General features: G+C 25.1%; 3 protein-coding genes and 1 long non-coding RNA gene across 5 annotated transcripts; 2 read left to right on the top strand and 2 right to left on the bottom strand.

The window, feature by feature from the left end:
* The first annotated feature begins 466 nt into the window (after positions 1–466).
* On the top strand, positions 467–10,199 carry LOC122508287. The gene is made up of 36 exons (XM_043621563.1): positions 467–604; positions 683–789; positions 860–1,021; positions 1,097–1,180; positions 1,254–1,468; positions 1,580–1,780; positions 1,863–1,952; positions 2,041–2,182; positions 2,270–2,387; positions 2,491–2,581; positions 2,646–2,822; positions 2,946–3,049; positions 3,180–3,235; positions 3,313–3,364; positions 3,453–3,520; positions 3,637–3,827; positions 3,908–4,069; positions 4,152–4,319; positions 5,679–5,710; positions 5,790–5,896; positions 5,973–6,134; positions 6,205–6,288; positions 6,362–6,606; positions 6,700–6,900; positions 6,990–7,079; positions 7,247–7,388; positions 7,473–7,590; positions 7,708–7,798; positions 7,861–8,037; positions 8,114–8,223; positions 8,378–8,433; positions 8,508–8,559; positions 8,648–8,715; positions 8,881–9,071; positions 9,718–9,879; positions 9,941–10,199. Exons 1-36 carry the CDS (start codon positions 573–575, stop codon positions 10,109–10,111), a joined length of 4,479 nt encoding a protein of 1,492 aa, XP_043477498.1. The 5' UTR covers positions 467–572; the 3' UTR covers positions 10,112–10,199.
* On the bottom strand, positions 4,771–5,435 carry LOC122508179. Its single transcript, XR_006302203.1, has 2 exons — positions 5,031–5,435; positions 4,771–4,939 (listed from the first exon to the last, which is right to left on the bottom strand). It is a non-coding gene; the product is annotated as an uncharacterized LOC122508179 (long non-coding RNA).
* A 21-nt stretch (positions 10,200–10,220) lies between the features above and the next one.
* Positions 10,221–16,222, bottom strand: LOC122508177 (lymphocyte cytosolic protein 2-like). Of its 2 annotated transcripts, none has more exons than XM_043621335.1 (10): positions 15,905–16,222; positions 15,099–15,164; positions 14,724–14,782; positions 14,308–14,484; positions 13,838–14,160; positions 13,366–13,715; positions 13,133–13,223; positions 10,928–11,086; positions 10,693–10,846; positions 10,221–10,617 (listed from the first exon to the last, which is right to left on the bottom strand). In XM_043621335.1, exons 1-10 carry the CDS (start codon positions 15,998–16,000, stop codon positions 10,470–10,472), a joined length of 1,623 nt encoding a protein of 540 aa, XP_043477270.1. In that variant the 5' UTR covers positions 16,001–16,222; the 3' UTR covers positions 10,221–10,469. The 2 variants fall into 2 exon arrangements, with proteins under 2 accessions (XP_043477270.1, XP_043477272.1); XM_043621337.1 differs by having other exon boundaries at positions 10,693–10,825; positions 15,905–16,216.
* Positions 16,223–16,284: 62 nt separating this feature from the next.
* On the top strand, positions 16,285–17,859 carry LOC122508178 (glutaredoxin-3). Its single transcript, XM_043621338.1, has 3 exons — positions 16,285–16,468; positions 16,872–17,498; positions 17,749–17,859. Exons 1-3 carry the CDS (start codon positions 16,398–16,400, stop codon positions 17,750–17,752), a joined length of 702 nt encoding a protein of 233 aa, XP_043477273.1. The 5' UTR covers positions 16,285–16,397; the 3' UTR covers positions 17,753–17,859.
* Positions 17,860–17,913: the final 54 nt, after the last annotated feature.

The raw sequence follows: 17,913 nt of genomic DNA, 5'->3' as shown, positions 1-17,913 counted from the left end.
ATACGCCAAACTTGCGACGTTGCCACGATCGTTTTTCATGCGAGAGGTTATGAATATACATTGAGAACATCTGTGTGTCAAACTGTACGTCCGCAAAAGTTTTTCGGAAACTCGCATTCATAATCGTTTCATAAGTACAGTCAACGGATACAAACTTTTGACAGTGACCAGTAGCGCGACAAATACCTTAAATGAAATAACATTAATAAATATTAAAAGAAATATGAATTTGTCAATCAACAAAATAATTTTATTTACATAATCAAAAAATACGAATTTCGGTGTTATATATTCAAATAAATATTTTTAAAAAAAAATTATGGATCCGAATAATTTACAAACAATTTACAACAATTTTACAGAAAAAGAATTTCTTTTTGATTCTAAATGTAAAATGCAGCATTGGATATTTTTCAATGCTATCAGAATTATAAAAAATTATCAAGGATCGTACAGGAATATGTGTAGGTTTTGCATAAATATAACAATTCAGAAAGATATGATATATATTTATTTACAAATTTCCGTTTCAATAAGTATATAAATTAAAATGTCCTCTGCAATTGAAACAGATGAGAAGAATGATTGGACTTATTTTGTTCAAGTATTTCTAATTTTTATTTTATATCATTATTAATACATTTACTTAATTATACAAAATTAAATGAAATTTTATTTACAGGTTAACACTTGCAATTTCTTATTGTTCTGCAGGATCTGCATGGCATTTTCAAGAATTAGGAAATGAAATTAATAAAGTTTGTCGTACGAAAGAATGCTTCAGTGTAGGTAAATATTAGTTTAAGCTCTTTTAATTTAATTTAAAGATTCTATGATATTAATACGAAAAGATTATTAGCTGCAGAATTGTGGGAAAGTGTTAATAAATCGGTTGATCCCTGTGAAAATTTTTACGAATATGCTTGCGGCAAATGGACAATTAATAATCCAATTCCAAAAGACAAAGCTTACTGGAACTCACGTTCTAAAACTAAAAAGAAGATTGAAGACAGAATTAAAGGTATTATTTATAGTATAGATATTATTAATATTTCTTCATTGACAGGATGACTTGAACAAATTACAATTTTTACAGATTTGTTGGAGGAGCGAATAAAACCAACAGATATTTTACCCATTAAGCAATTAAAAAAGTTTTATCGATCATGTATGAATCTAGGTAAGTTTCAATTAATAATTAGAAAAATTAAAAAATATCAATGTATAGAAATTGCAATTACTTTCAATTTTAGACGCACTGGAGAGTAATGGTATAAGTCGTCTTGAAGCAATTTTAGCAAATAATGGAGGTTGGCCAATGGCTATGGAAATTTCCGAATGGGATTCACAAGAATTTCCCTGGCAGCAAATCGATAAAAATTATTTTAAAATTAGTGGACAGTCTCCATTTTATCAATTAGGTGTCTCTGAAGATTATAGAAATTTCGTAACTAGAATGTTGTTAGATGTAAGTCGTGGAGCACCGCTCAAGTGTAAATCTCATTTTTATATTATTTTTTAACTGAAAATTTTATTCAAAGTGTATTTTTTTAAAAGCGATATACTCTTATTTTAACAGCTATCATCTCCGAGTTTGCCTAAAATTCTTCCCAAAAAATCACAAGAAAAAATTAATAGAACTATGTTGTATGAAAGTGGACAGTATGGAAAATTAATGACAGAAGTTGCACTCATGTTTGCAAAAGATAAATTTATTGATAATGATCAACTGGCAACTGATGTTCAGAATGTAATTAAATTGGAGCAAACGATAGACAAAGTAAGTTTTTATCTATTTTTCATTCTTTTATAATAACAAATGAATTAAAAATATTTATAAAAATTATTTTTATTTTTCTCAGGAACTTGAAAAATTGGAATATGACTTTAATTTAGTTACTGTCAAAGAATTGCAAAAAAAATATGACGATGTTTCAACCTCTAAATCTAAAGTGAGTATCTAATTTTATACAATATAATATTAATAATAAATGACAAATTTTTTATTCTTTTATGTATAAAATTATAATCTTTTAAAAGATAAACTGGATTTCGATGATTAACGATTATTTAGCAGTTGCAAATATAGAAATGAAAGAAAATCAAGAAATTGGAATAAATTATTCCAATCTTTTTTCCATGATCGTAAATATTCTAGAGAATACACAGCCACGAGTTATTGGTAACGAGTTATTTAAAAAGAATTATTTTAGTAAAATTCTTTTCCAAGAAGCAGACAATAACATAGTTATATTTTTTTGTTTTCCAGTTAATTACATTCATTGGTATTTTTTAAAACAATTTTTACCGTATACAACTCAACACATGCGGATGTTGGAATTTAATCTGTACAAGGAAATGACTGGAGTAAAGGAAGAAACTCCAAGGTTCACATTATATTAATTATCGACATACTTTATTATTTTTAAAATTCTAATATTAATTTCTAATATTAATTTCAAAATTCTAATTTTTTAATATATTTTTCAGACACGAAGAATGTATTGAAGATGTAGGAATGAACCACGCAAAAGCATATCAGTACGTAAAAAAATATTTTACTGACGATATGAGAGAACATGTAAGTTATCATTTTTCAACGTTTAGTTCTTCCAAACAAATACTTACAAAGAAAAAAATTCCAGGCACAAGAAATTTTTAAGCGTGTTCAAAAAGCAATTGTCAAACATGTGTTAAGAGCAGATTGGCTGGACGATGAGATGAGAAAATTGGTTTTGCAGAAAGTAAATAAAATGAAAACCAATATTGGTTATCCTCCTATGTATAATAATGCTACAGCCATGGAATATTATTATCGTGGGGTAAGTTTCCCCATTTCTTCAATATTTTTTCAGTTCATAATTCGAATTTATATTCTTTTCGCGGAATTAAATCTCAATTAGAATTATTGCAGAAAAAGACAGATTACAAATTTTTTTTTACAGATGGCAATTGGAAATCAGTTTTTAGAAAATATATTCATGTCTTTAAAATTTGAACAAAAGAAAAAAGTTCGATCAATTGGAAAGCCATTAAAAGACGATGAAGAGTAAGAAACATTTTTTTTTTGAAAGTAGAATTTATTTAAATATTTAATATTTTAAAATTAAATCTTTATTTAAATTTAATTTTAATTTGTAATTATTGATCCAGCTTTTGAATTTATTCACAAATTTTAGTTGGGGTGATACTTTAGATGTAAATGCTTTTTACAATCCTTTTTCCAATGCTTTAAGTAAGTTAAAAAAAATTATTTTGTTTATGTATACAATATTGTACATAAGTTTATAAATCATATTATTATTTTTTCAGCTATTCCCGCAGGAGAATTTCAGACTACATTTTACTCACCCACCTTGCCTGAGTAAATACTACAATTATTTTTTATTCTATTTACTTTTATATTATAAAAAATGTTGCTCTTTAAAAATATATCTTTTTTGTTTTCGCAGAATCATGTCATATGGAAGCATTGGATTTACTGTTGGTCATGAAGTTTCTCACGGATTTGATGTTGATGGTATGATTATTAAAGTTCTTTAAAATAATAACTGAACAATATTTTCACGATTGAATTAATTTATTTGTGCAGAAAATATTTGTCTTAAAACAATGTTTAACATATTTATACAACAGGAATAGAAGTCGACGCCGATGGAAGAAGTATTCCTTATTCTTCTGATGCAAGGTCTAGTTTGGATGAAAGAACAAATTGTTTTATCGATCAATATGAAGAATTTTACAAAGATAAACCAAATGAAAATAAAATTGACGAACCATTATGGAAAAGAATTTGGAATTATGTAACATTGCAATCAGAGTGGACGGTATTAAAATAAAATTCATATAATTAAATTGTAAAAAGAATTGATTAGATTTGTGTATATTAATAAATTAATTTAAATAGGAAGAGGCTAAGAGGACGCAATCAGAAAACATTGCTGATTCTTTGGGTTTGGAAATGGTCTATGATGCTTTGCGAGAAATTGAAAATGAAAAAAATAGCCCTCGACTTCCGGGATTTGAGGATTTATCCAACGAACAGTTCTTCTTCTTGACGTATGCAAATGTAAGAAAGAAAATTTACTTGAATTATTTATTAATTTCTTTTAATATAATTTTTAGAAATAACTGCTTAATGAATTTTTTAGGTGTGGTGTTCGAGCAGTAGATCAAAGTACGAGGAATTTATTTACGATCTTCATAGTGAAGAACAATACAGAGTAAATGCGGCAGTACAAAATTCTCAAGAATTCGCGAAAGCTTTCAACTGTCCCGAGAACAGTGCCATGAATCCCCAGAGGAAATGCAAAATTTGGTAGAAGTAAAATTTTCTTTTATATATAACTTTTAATAAAAAGATGTAATTCTAAATAAGTTGAAATAAATTGAAATAGAATAATTACCGATTCTGTGATGTATTCGTAAATTTCATAATCCTTTTCCTCCTTGTGACCGGTGATACTTGATGGATGATAAAGGCTTTCAAATGAACTTTGATGTCCACTGGTGACCGACATTAATACAATTTTCTTGATTTTCAATCGCACTTTTGTCAGTTGTAGTAAAATTTTTACGTACGGAAGACTTGGGAGAAGTCTTCTTCGAGCTTGATTTAAGTGGACTTCATCGCTTTACTTTTTCCGGTTTTTTACCTAAACATACGTTTTATAATTAATTGTTAAAAAAAAATTTTTTTTAATAAATACTAATAAATAAATAAAATATAACTTAGATATAAAATCATTTTAGTTTATAATAATTGTTTCACCTTGTTCTTTAATAATGCATTCCTTCATATCAGATAATTTTGGAGAGATTTTTTCTAAACTTGGTTCAGCAGGTACAGAGATACCAGCTTCTTTCAAGAGAGTTGAGAGCAACTGAATATGCGACAATAACTGAGTAATTAGTTTCTTTAATCGTGATAATTCTTCTTCTAAAAATTTAAACTTTAAATAAATACTTTTTGTTATCTAGGTAAATTATTAAATTGTATTTTAGATAGTTTGTGCCGTTAAGAAACTTACTGTACTTACTCTTTCCGCATAATTCACACTGTCATTAATAACATATTTTTAATCTGCAGTTATCAAGTTTATTTTATATATTGTATATATAAATACAATTAAAACTGACGATATTGCAGACGATTATAATTTATCCATTCAAGTTTATTTTTTAATACTAAAAAAAAACTATTAGCGCTAGCAGTGCCACAGGTGACGGCTGCAATAATTAAAATGCAATTTTTACATAAGTTTTTTAATTTGTTTACATACATATACGTTATTTCTAACAGTTTTGAATGCACATTTAATTAAAGTTTCTTTTTAAATGAAATATTATTAATAAATTTTTAAAAGAAATGAGAACTTGTTAATCAACAAAAAATACTGTATTTTTATATATTTTTATCAAATAATAAATGTATTTTTTAAATTAATAAATTATGGAACAATTTACAGAAGTTTAAATGTGAGAAAGAATTTTTTAATTCTAATTTTAAAATGCAGCAATTTGAGATTTTTTAATGCTATCAGAATTATCAAGGATCGTACAGGAAAATGTGTAGGTTTTGCTTATTATAATTATAAAAAGAATTCAGAAGATAATTTATTTACAAATTTCCGTTTCAATAAGTATATAAATTAAAATGTCCTCGGCAATTGGAAAAGATGAGAAGAATGATTGGACTTATTTTGTTCAAGTATTTCTAATTTTTATTTTATATCTTTATTAATACATTTAATTAATTATAGGAAAATTAAATAAAATTTTATTTACAGGTTAACACTTGCAATTTCTTATTGTTCTGCAGGCTCTGCATGGCATTTTCAAGAATTGGGAAATGAAATTAATAAAGTTTGTCGTACAAAAGAATGCTTCAGAGTAGGTAAATATTATTTTAAGCTCTTTTAATTTAATTTAAAGATTCTATGATATTAATCCGAAAATATTACATTTTATAGCTGCAGAACTGTGGGAAAGCGTTAATAAATCGGTTGATCCCTGTGAAAATTTTTACGAATATGCTTGCGGCAAATGGACAATTAATAATCCAATTCCAAAAGACAAGGCTTATTGGGACTCACGTGCGAAAACGGAAAAGAAGATTGAGGACAGAATTAAAGGTATTATTTATAGTAGATATTAATATTTCTTCATTGACAGATTGATTTGAACAAATTACAATTTTTACAGTTTTGTTGGAGGAACGAATAAAACCAACTGATATTTTTCCTGTTAAGCAATTGAAAAAGTTTTATCGATCATGTATGAATCTAGGTAAGTTTCAATTAATAATTAGAAAAATTAAAAAATATCAATGTATAGAAATTGCAATTACTTTTAATTTTAGACGCACTGGAGAGTAATGGTATAAGTCGTCTTGAAGCAATTTTAGCAAATAATGGAGGATGGCCAATGGCTATGGAAATTTCCGAATGGGATTCACAAGAATTTCTCTGGCAGCAAATCAATAAAAATTATTTTAAAATTAGTGGACAGTCTCCTTTTTATGAATTAAATGTTGGTCAAGATTATAGAAATATTGATGTTCTCGATTATTATTCTGAAGATCGAAAACTTAAACTGATGTTAAAAGTAAGTGCGTGTAAATTTCATTTTTAATATTTTTTATTTGAAAATTTTATTCAAAGTGTATTTTTTAAAAGCGATATACTCTTATTTTAACAGCTTTCATCTCCGAGTTTGCCTGAAATTCTTCCCAAAAAATCACAACGAAAAATAAATAGAACTATGTTGTATGAAAGTGGACAGTATGGGAAATTAATGACAGAAGTTGCACTCATGTTTGCAAAGGATAAATTTATTGATAACGATCAACTAGCAACTGATGTTCAGAATGTAATTAAATTGGAGCAAACGATAGAAAAAGTACGTTTTTATATCTATTTTGTTTTCTTTTATAAAAACAAAAATAGATTAAAAAATATTTGAAATAAAAATTATGTAAAATTTCTTAGGAACTTAAAAAATTGAAATATGACTTAAATGTCATTACTGTGAAAGAATTGCAAAGAAAATATGACGATGTTTCAACCTCTAAATCTAAAGTGAGTAATTTTTTAATACTTTATACAATATAAAATAAATTTTTTAATTTATTAATTAATTAGTACTTAATTTTTATTTTTAATATTTTTAAATCAATTTTTAATAAAATGAATGTCAAATTTTCTATTCTTTCATGTATATAATATTATCATCATCTTTTAAAAAGATAAATTGGATTTCGATTATTAGCGATTATTTAGCTAGTGCAAATGTAGAAATGGATGAAAATGAAGAAATTATAATGAGCTATTCGAATCTGTTTTCCATGATCGCAAAAATTCTGGAGAAAACACAGCCACGAGTTATTGGTATTTAGAAACAGTTATTTTAGTAAAATTCTTTTAAAATATGCAGACAATAACATAATTATATTTTTTTTTATTGTTTTCCAGTTAATTACGTTCATTGGTATTTTTTAAAACAATTTTTACCGTATACAACTCAACACATGCGGATGTTGGAATTTAATCTGTACAAGGAAATGACTGGAGTAAAGGAAGAAACTCCAAGGTTTACATGATATTAATTAATCGATCGATTATTATTTATTATACTTTTTTATATATTTACACATTAGAATTCTAATTTTTAAATATATTATTAATATTATTATTATTTATTTTCCAGACACGAAGAATGTGTTAAAGAAGTAGGAATGTACCATGTGAAAGCATATCAGTTTGTAAAAAAGTATTTTACTGACAATATGAGAGAACATGTAAGTTATCATTTTTCAATTTACTTCTCCCAAACAAATACTTACAAAGAAAAAAATTGCAGGCGCAAGAAATTTTTAAGGGTGTTCAAAAAGCAATTGTTAAACACATTTTAAGAGCAGATTGGCTGGACGACGAGATGAGAAAATCGGTTTTGCAGAAAGTAAATAAAATGAAAACCAATATTGGTTATCCTTCTATATATAATAAAGATACAGTCATGGAATATTATTATCGTGGGGTGAGTTTCTACAATATTTTCTTCAGTTCATTTAATTACAATTGTTGCATAGAAAAAAAAGATTCTTTTTTTACAGATGGCAATTGGAAATCAGTTTTTAGAAAATATATTCAGTTCTTTAAAATTTGAAGAAAAGAAAAAAATTCGATTAATTAGAAATAATACATTGAAAGAAGACCCAGAACTGTAAGAAACGTTATCTTTTATAAAAGTAGAATATGTTTTTAAATCTAATTTTTATTATTCATTATTTAACTAATCTAATTTTAAATCTGTACCTAATTATTGATTAAGATAATTAGTATTATTTTTCATTTTGAATTATTCATACAAATTTTAGATGGGGTGATACTTTAGAAGTAAATGCTTTTTACAATCCTCTTGCCAATGCTTTAAGTAAGTTAACAAAAATTATTTTGTTCATGATATATTTTACATACGTTTTATAAATCGAATTATTATTTTTTCAGCTATTCCCGCAGGAGAATTTCAAACTACATTTTACTCACCCACCTTGCCTGAGTAAATACTACAATTATTTTTTATTCTATTTACTTTTATATTATAAATGCTCGATTTAAAAAAAATATTTAAAAATTTATTTTCGCAGAGTCATGTCATATGGAAGCATTGGATTTACTGTCGGTCATGAAGTTTCTCACGGATTTGATGTTAATGGTATGATTATTAAAGTTCCTTAAAATAATAGTATTTCAATAATATTTTATCTTATAAACTTAATCGAAATTCACGATTCAATTTTTATTTCTGCCGAAGAAATATTTGTCTTAAAACTTCTCAACATAATTATTTAAATTATTAATTATTAATAATTTATAACAGGAATAGAATTCGACGCCAATGGAAAAAAAATTCGTTATTCTTATAATGCAAGGTCTGGTTTCAAAGAAAGAGCAAATTGTTTTGTTGATCAGTATGAGGAATTTTACAAAAATAAACCAAATGAAAATAAAAAAGACGAACCAATTTGGATAAAAATTTGGAATTACGTAACATTCCAAACAGAGTGGACGGTAAATAATTACAAAAATTCAATTATTTTCAAAAGTAATAAAATTCTTTGCAGAAATTCAGTTATGTTAAAAAAAAATTTTTAAATTCTCGTCAAAATTTTAATTATCTCTAGAAATAATTAAATTCTTCTCCAAAATTCAATTATTTTCAAAAAATTTCCTCACTTCAATGATTTTCAATATCTACTATTTACATAAAATTTTCCAAAATTATTCATTTATTTAAAAAAAAATTTAATAAAATTCTACACAAACTTTTAATTATTTTCAAATAATAATAAAAATTTTTACAGGAATTCAATTATTTACAAATTTTTCTTATAAATTTCTTCGCATCATTCAATTATTTTCATGAATAATAAAATTTCTGAGGGGATTCAATTATTTTCGTAAATAATAAAACACTTTTTAGGAATTCAATTATTTTCATAAATAATAAAACTCATTGCAAAATTTCAATTCTTTTTAATACAATTTTAATCGAATTCCTCGAAAAAATTCTTTAAAAATTTTTATTAAAATTCGAGGACTCGGAGTTATTGATTTCTTCATGTTTTATAGTTATGGAAAATTTCATTTATAGTTTTAAGTAAAATTTTCTCTTATTTGACTCTTATTTGTAATGAATTTATTTCAAATTGAATAGGAAGACGCTAAACTGAAGCAAGGGGAAAACATTGCAGATTCTTTGGGTTTGGAAATGGTCTATGACGCTCTGCGAGAAATTGAAAATGAAAAGAATAGCCCCCGACTCCCGGGATTTGAGGATTTATCCAACGAACAATTCTTTTTCTTAACGTATGCAAATGTAAGGAAAATAATTATTTATTAATTTATTTGTAGAAATAACTGATTAATAAATTTTTTAGGTGTGGTGTTCGAGCAGTAGATCAAAGTACGACGAATTTATTGGCGATGTTCATAGTGAAGACCAATACAGAGTAAATGCTGCAGTACAAAATTCCCAAGAATTCGCGAAAGCTTTCAACTGTCCCGAGAACAGTGCCATGAATCCCCAGAGGAAATGCAAAATTTGGTAAAAGTAAAACTAAAATTTTCTTTTAAATATAACATCTGTTATAATTTATTGCCATTTGAGTAATACATAAAAAATTTATAGTATAAAAATTTCTCTCTTAATACAATACCTTATATTGCAAGATTTGTCTTGCACAATCTTTTTTATAAAAATTATTAAAATTCCTAAACTTACTATTATATCATCTAAGTTAAATGCAATGAGTAAAATATTTAACAATAATTATTAATTAAAATTTTCCAATTTGATTAGAAATTTTTAAATTATGAAAGGCACAAAAATACGATTCATACCACAGAGATTTCTTAATTTGACAAATACTTAAAGGTATACATAAAAATGTGATGATGTTAAGAATTTTATTTTATTGGGGTATCTGACAATGTCGTGCTACCCATTTGTAGTCCACCTGTGTAGAGAAATAATTCTTCTCTCGAGTAAAAATGTACAATTTCTTCAACACTTGCGAAAGATTGTTCGTTCACTTTTTCTGATCCCAAAGCGAATCTGATACAACAATAAATGATTTCCTTTTAAAATTCAGAAAAGGAAATTAATAATTTTAATAGTCTAAGAACTTACCGGTTGTCGACTCTTTTACGAACAGGAACATTGTAAACTCTATCTTTATACCAAAGAACTAGTGTCAAAGGATTGCTGTGGTTCGTTGTGGACGGTCTCACGAGAAAATATCCATCCTGAGGATAAGTACTCTCTGAAATGAAAAAAAATTTTGCTATCATTACGCATGAATAAGAATAATATTTGAAATTGAATAACGATTAATTTTTTTTGTTCAAATATTCATAATACTAACGCTCTCTAATTAATGCCATGGCTCTTTCTCTCGTCACATTGTGGAACCATGGTTTATCGGTGAATTGTCTGTCAGGAGGAGGAGGAGGTAATGGTCGTGGAGATGATAACGAAGAGTTACTGAGAGGTAATGTGGCAAATTTCTTATCCAAAGATCGTTCTGAAACAAATTTCAATGCTAAATTAGAATTGCGAAAAATAATTGATAATAGTCAAGTAATCAATTATTTGAATAAAATAAATTTTCCTTCAGTATATTTTAACTATTGTATTTAATTTAAAGAGTTTACAGCATTTACAGTATGACTGAAAAGAAATAAAAATTAACTATAGCTGAAAAAAGTCTTTTTCAGTACAGAATAATTAAAAACTATTATTTTTATTCAATAATATTATTAATTAATTATTATCTAATAATTAGTAAATTCCTTTCCTTTAATAATTAGTAAAAGTAAAATAAAATTGTCATTATAAAGTCAATTCTGCAGAAAATATATTGATGATTCAATACTAACTTGTCAAATTCATACGTGCTTGAAGCAAAGTTTCTTGAGTTAAAGAAACAGATCTCTTTAAATCTCCCATTAACGTTGCCATTATTATTTAATGAATAATACAATTATAATTATTAATTCATTTATTTTTTTAAATTTCTCTTAGTAGTAAATATTAATATTTAAATTTAATAATTTACTTTTATTCGCAACCATTAATTATAAATTGACTAATTTTAAATAATGTAACAATTTCCTAAAATGTCCTTCAATTAATTTTGGGAAATAATTAACATTAATTTAAAAAAATTTTAAATATTATTTTAAATCAGCGTTAACAAAAAACTAGGAGAATAGAGTAGAAGTGCTCACTTCAAAATTCAAACTAGAACTGAAGGCGTAAGGGATAAAAAAAGAAGCATCCAAACTAACGATGCATGGGTCCACGGTATGGGGTGTCAGTGATCCAATTTTGAAAAATTCTAGTTTTAAACATTATGTATGTATATTATATCGTTACGTTTCAAAATTTGTTCGTATGAAAAAAACTTATTAAAAAAAATGATCAAGTTTGAATTCAGTTAAAAATTCATTTTAATTTGTTTAAAAACTATTTTTTGTATTTTTTATTTTTAATTTGAAATTCAATAAGATATTTAAGAATATTTTATTATAAAACATGAAGATATCAATCGCTTTCTTCATGTTTTATAATAATTAAAACTTGCTACTTTGTTACTAAAATTCTTCTTTAAGTCAATTTTTTTAATAATTTTTAAAAAAGTTCTTTGTGAATTATCAAATTCTTTTGTTTGCAATTTAATTTAACGAAATTTCGATTATTTTGACATTATTCAATTAAATATATTATTAGAAATTAAAAACTTCAGAAAATTAAAAAAAATTCCATTAAACTTATTGAGAAAAATTAATTCTATAGAATTCTTAATTAAAAGTATAAAAAGTTCAAATTTTCAAAGATTTTAATTTGAAATTCATTTTTAAATAAATATTTATTAGGAAATTCTACGAGAATTCAATTATTTAACTATAAAAATAAATATTTTATTAAACAATTGAATGTTTCTTAAAATTGAATTTTTTTCATATAGAATTTTATCAACAAATTTTTAAATAATTAAATTGACTTGAAAAATTTGAATACAATTTTTAAGAATAATTGCATTTTTTGAGAAATTTTATGAAAATTGTATTAAAAATAATTGAAATTCTGCTAAGAGTTTCATTAAAATTTTTGAAAATAATTTTATTCTTTAAAGAAATTTAATTAAAAATGTATTGAAAATAATACTTAAATTCGAATAAATAAATTGTAGCAAAGGTTATTAAAATAATTAAATTTCTTTGATAAATTTGAATCAAATTATTAAGAATAATAACTTTTTTCAAGGAATTACATTAAAATTGTATTAAAAATAATTTAAATTCAGCATTGAGTTATTATTTATAAAAATAATTGAATAATATATATGAAAATAATTTGTAAATAATTAAATTCATGTAGATTTCTAATTAAATTCATTTAAAATTGAAATTTTACAAAATTTTAAATCAAAATTTTTTCAAGTTCATCTACTTATGGAAATTGTAAACGCAATTTTTTTAAATTGAATTAATTTTAAAATATTTAAGTGAAATTAGATTTCAAGAATAAACACAATAATTTTCCAGGATAGGAAAAAATAACTTACCCATAGGTGGTTTAACAGGTAAAGGCGGTGGTGGGTTTTCTAAAATTTTCGATTTTTTCGTTAAAACGGAATCCGCTTTCATTTCTTCTGGCTGTGAACAAATTTTTGTTTGATTTTAAAAAATTGTTTTGCTTTTGAAATATAAATATGTTAAAAAATGCGTAAATTATATTGCTCTTAATAAACAGATTTATTTCTAAATAAGTTGAAATAAATTGAAATAGAATAATTACCGATTCTGTGATGTATTCATAAATTTCATAATCCTTTTCCTCCTTGTGACCGGTGATACTTGATGGATGATAAAGGCTTTCAAATGAACTTTGATGTCCACTGGTGAGGGACTGTTTGCTATCGACTCTCGCCATAGATTCTCTTCTTTGATGTTGTTCGATAATTTCCTCATCAAACGGTTCATATTCGTCTTCACTCTCTTCTGTGCGTGTTGGCAAATTTGCAACAAGATCAAAGCTTTTTATTAAACCAGGTGGTTTTGGTAAATTTTTATTTACACTAATATCATTAATTGGTGAATCTCTCGATCCATTTAGCGATTCTGGCAGCGACGATACGGACAGTCTTTCTGTATTAAAATATTTTTAAATCAATTATAACAATATTTTTCTCATCTCAATTTTTAATTATAGTAAACCATTAAGTAATAAATAAATAAAAGTTTTTAATTAATTTGAAACTAAAACTTACTTAGAGCTTCACTTTCATCACTCGATTTTTGTGTGGATTTTGTATAAAGAAAAGAAGTCTGTGGTTGTCTTCTCTTTGAATTATTCACTTTTGGTTTCACTGAAAGAGTCGGTTTCTCTACGTCCTTTGATTGATGTGAAAAAGTCAGATTACTAATTGAATGAAGTTTAGATTCGTTTTTCTTTAATTTTGATACTTGAACTTCTGCTGATGCTTCGAAATTAGCATAAGTCATTTCTGTAGTATTTGTACTTATGTCGCTTATGTCACAATTGGCGTACGTGCTGTCGTCTTCTGTCTTATTATTATTCAGCTTGTTGTTCCTAGACAATCAATTTAAATAATAATTAATCTTCAATTAAAAATTATATTTCTTGATTATTAAATATAAATTAAAAATTTAAATAATAAATATAAACAAAATTAAAAATTATACCGTTTTATGTAACAATAAATAAAATAAAACTCACTCATTGTTTGTCAACTTTTTTGCATTCACATTATCACTTTCTTCAATTCCATCATCGAAATCAGTTGCCCAAGAATCTGTATCACTCACATTTTCATTTTCAGTCTCATATCTCTTTTTCTCCTCAACATATTTCACGGGATTTTTTTTCAATTCTTCTACAAATGACCAAAGGCTCCTAAAATTTATTAATTACATATTAATAATAGAATAGAATAGTTTTATATACTTAATTATTATAAAAAATAATTGTTTCATTATATAAATTTTTATTCTCTAACTTAAAGCTGCTTTTTAACATCTTATGATCGCAATGATCTCTGATCAAATGAACGAAACTTTCTTTTCCTATCATTGAAAATTACAAACTAGTAATCAATGTCACAATTAAATTGAAAAAGGAAAATCTCTTTTTACCATTTTAGTGTTCCGGTGAGGTCACTTTTCCAAAGAGCTAACTTCCCCTCCGTTAAGTGCTGAATTAATTAATATAAATTAAACCAAGAGCAAATTAAATTCTAAATTCTGGGCGACTGTGAAAATTCTTTCAATTATGTAAAATTAAAAATTTAAGAATATTGTTAATAATAATTATTATTGTAGCACTAAATTTTTAAGGCAATATTTTGATATCAAAGTGTGTTATATGTTTTAGATTAGTCGTTGATTTCAAGTTATGTTTATAATTATTGCATGTGTCAATGATGATAACACAGTGGAATATGTTGTGATAAGGCAATGTTTTGTTTACATTAATTCTTCTGATGATTCAACAAAAGAGTTTCAACTTACTAAAAGTTCGTCTCCACCAATATTTCTTTTATTAATAATTTTGCAGCACTCTTCTTCCAAGCCATTCTAAAAATAAAAAAATAGTACATAATATACTAATTAGCTTCAAAAGTAATTAAATTATAATTACAATTCTATATTTTAATAAATAATACCTAGTGTTTAGAAATAATTGTAAATTGTTTTATAATCATTATTTAAAAATACAAATTATTTATCATTAATTAGTAAAAACTAGTAAAAATGTCTGAAAAGTATTTTGAAGTTCATTTAGAAGAACAGGTCAAAGGAAATTGTCGATTATCTTTTAATTAACACCTACATAATTATAGGTATAAAGAACTAAATATAACATTCTCTATGAAAAAATAACTTTTAGAAACTTATTATAATAATAAAAATAAATCATTTTTAAAAGCATTAAAATTTTTTCAAACTGGAAATAAATATTTAAAAAATGTATAAAAATACTATTCAATGAAAAGAAACATTTCACAATAAACAAAATAAATTAATAATATCAAAAGCATAGTAAAATAACTAAATTTTACCATATAATAACTTTGAAAATAATATTTGCAAAGTTGAGAACTTTTTAGTTTCTTTTATTCATGAGACTTGAATTTAAACTTTCACTTTAAATTTGATTGACAAGTTTCAATTACAATAAAACTTGTTAGATGGAAAATATAAAAAAAAATAAGTATTATTTTATTAACAACAAGAATTTGAAGATTCTAAAATAATGCATCCATTGTTGTCATTAAAACTAAATAAAAAATTTTCAACAATATTATAGGACTTACATTTCGAAATAAGTTTTCAACATCACTTTTACTCCAATTAGAAATTTCTTCAAGCGCATCAGACATTGTCAAAAAAACTTCGCGCGTGTCACTCATCTGTTTTTTTTTAGTTTTTTATGGATATGTTATTATTATTATTTTCCACGAGCTATTAGGTACTTACTAAACATATTTTAATTGTTTAATCAATGAGTATATAAACAGTTCATTTTTAAAAGAAATTAATTCTTAAAAATTAATCACAATTATATTACAAATGAATAATAATTAGAAAATAAATAAGTAATTGTAATATGATGTATTAACTTATGACAGCTACTAATCGCTATATTCCCTCTTTCACGACTAACCAAAACCGTTTCTACCTTATCTTTAGCAGATACTGGCAGTATTATCATTAAATAGCTGCTTCCATCGTGATCGCATCAGTAAATTAATTTTATTTAAAAAGTAATATTTTATACATACTTTTTAATTAGAAAAATAGTGGAAAATGACTGAGAAAACATCAAATCCTAACTATATTCCTATCGAGGACGAGAAAACCTATAATGATTTAATACAGTAAGTTTTTTACCTTTTCAAGAAACAGTTCAATTTTGAGGTTATGTGGAATTTGATTTTTGCAAACTGATGATATTCCTGATCTTCCTGATTGTATAAAATTATTGTTATTCCTATTAAAATTTTTTTATTCAATTTCAAAAGATGACAGGTTTTTATTTTTTGCAGGCCAATATCAAAATGTATTTTATTTTGTTACAATTTTACTTTTTAAACTGTTTTTTTCTTCATTATATTGAATCATCACTATCAGTATTTTTATTTCTCAATATTAAGATTTACATGAAATATAAATAAAAGAATATACCATTTGATTAAAAAAATGTCTTCTACTCAAAATATAATCTTGATATTTTTTATTATTCATTTATTTTTCTTTCATCAATTTATAATCTCATTGCAGGTCAAAAGATTTAACTCTAATTCATTTTTACACACCCTGGTCGGATCAATGTAAACAAATGTGTGGAGCTATTGAGGAAATGATAAAATTAAATGAATATAAGAATGTAAAATTTGCAAAAATACAAGCGGAGGATTTTCCAAAAATTTCCATAAAAGACAATGTCTCGGCAGTGCCGACAATAATTTTCTATAAAAATGGAAAGATTGTCGATCGAGTTAATGGTGCAAATACAGCAGCGATGGTAGAAATTACTGATAAACATGTGTCTCATGATTCTTCGCCGACAAAGGAGAAAAGCTCTGAAACTTTAGAAGATCGAATTAGAAGAACTATTAATCTTGCACCTTGCATGTTATTCATGAAAGGAAATCCGACTACTCCACGATGTGGATTTTCAAGGACGATAGTGGCACTTCTTGATAGTTGCAATGCTGATTATCAATTTTTCGACATTCTGCAAGACAATGACATTAGGGAAGGACTCAAGAAATTTAGCGATTGGCCGACTTATCCGCAAGTCTATGTTAATGGAGAACTCATCGGTGGGTTGGATATTCTTAAGGAAATGAATGAGTCGGGAACTTTAAAAGAAATGCTTCCACAAAAACCAGGCATGGAAGAAAGGTAATTCATTTCTCAAATTTGTAACAATTACTTTGAATTTACAATTATTAAAATTTATTAAAATAATGATCGCGAAACAATCTTACAAATTAGTTCTCTAAATTTTTTAAATTTTTACGTTTAATTAACTATATTTAATTTATAAGATAAATTTTGACAGAGATATGCGATAATTATTTTAATGAATAGTTCCGTTAATTTTTTTACTTATCAAATTACCATTTTGATTAAGAATTATATCTTTTTACAGATAAAAGGATCAAGGAATTCTATTTTTACAATCTAAAATTTAATTGATAACTGTCAACTTTTACCATTTTTTGATTATACAAATAGTAGATTAATAAATTATTAAAATTTATAAAGTGTATTTCTTTGATTTATCCTGAAAATGATGAAATAAATTTAAAATTAA

This window comes from Leptopilina heterotoma, unplaced genomic scaffold, assembly GCF_015476425.1.
Source record: "Leptopilina heterotoma isolate Lh14 unplaced genomic scaffold, ASM1547642v1 Lhet_53, whole genome shotgun sequence".
Lineage (NCBI taxonomy): Eukaryota > Metazoa > Arthropoda > Insecta > Hymenoptera > Figitidae > Leptopilina > Leptopilina heterotoma.
The sequence above is the reverse complement of the archived record's forward strand: the minus strand, read 5'-3'. Positions and strand labels throughout refer to the sequence as shown.

Coding starts and splice junctions, on each gene's coding strand:
- LOC122508177 (XM_043621335.1), bottom strand. CDS start 16,000: ATGAGTGACACGCGCGAAGTTTTTTTGACAATGTCTGATGCGCTTGAA. Junction 13,716..13,837: donor TGATGAAAGTGAAGCTCTAA/GTAAGTTTTAGT, acceptor ATTTTAATACAG/AAAGACTGTCCGTATCGTCG. Junction 11,087..13,132: donor ACCTGTTAAACCACCTATGG/GTAAGTTATTTT, acceptor AATTTGTTTCAG/AACGATCTTTGGATAAGAAA.
- LOC122508287 (XM_043621563.1), top strand. CDS start 573: ATGAGAAGAATGATTGGACTTATTTTGTTCAA. Junction 1,469..1,579: donor TAACTAGAATGTTGTTAGAT/GTAAGTCGTGGA, acceptor TTATTTTAACAG/CTATCATCTCCGAGTTTGCC. Junction 2,823..2,945: donor TGGAATATTATTATCGTGGG/GTAAGTTTCCCC, acceptor TTTTTTTTACAG/ATGGCAATTGGAAATCAGTT.
- LOC122508178 (XM_043621338.1), top strand. CDS start 16,398: ATGACTGAGAAAACATCAAATCCTAACTATATTCCTATCGAGGACGAG. Junction 16,469..16,871: donor ACCTATAATGATTTAATACA/GTAAGTTTTTTA, acceptor ATCTCATTGCAG/GTCAAAAGATTTAACTCTAA.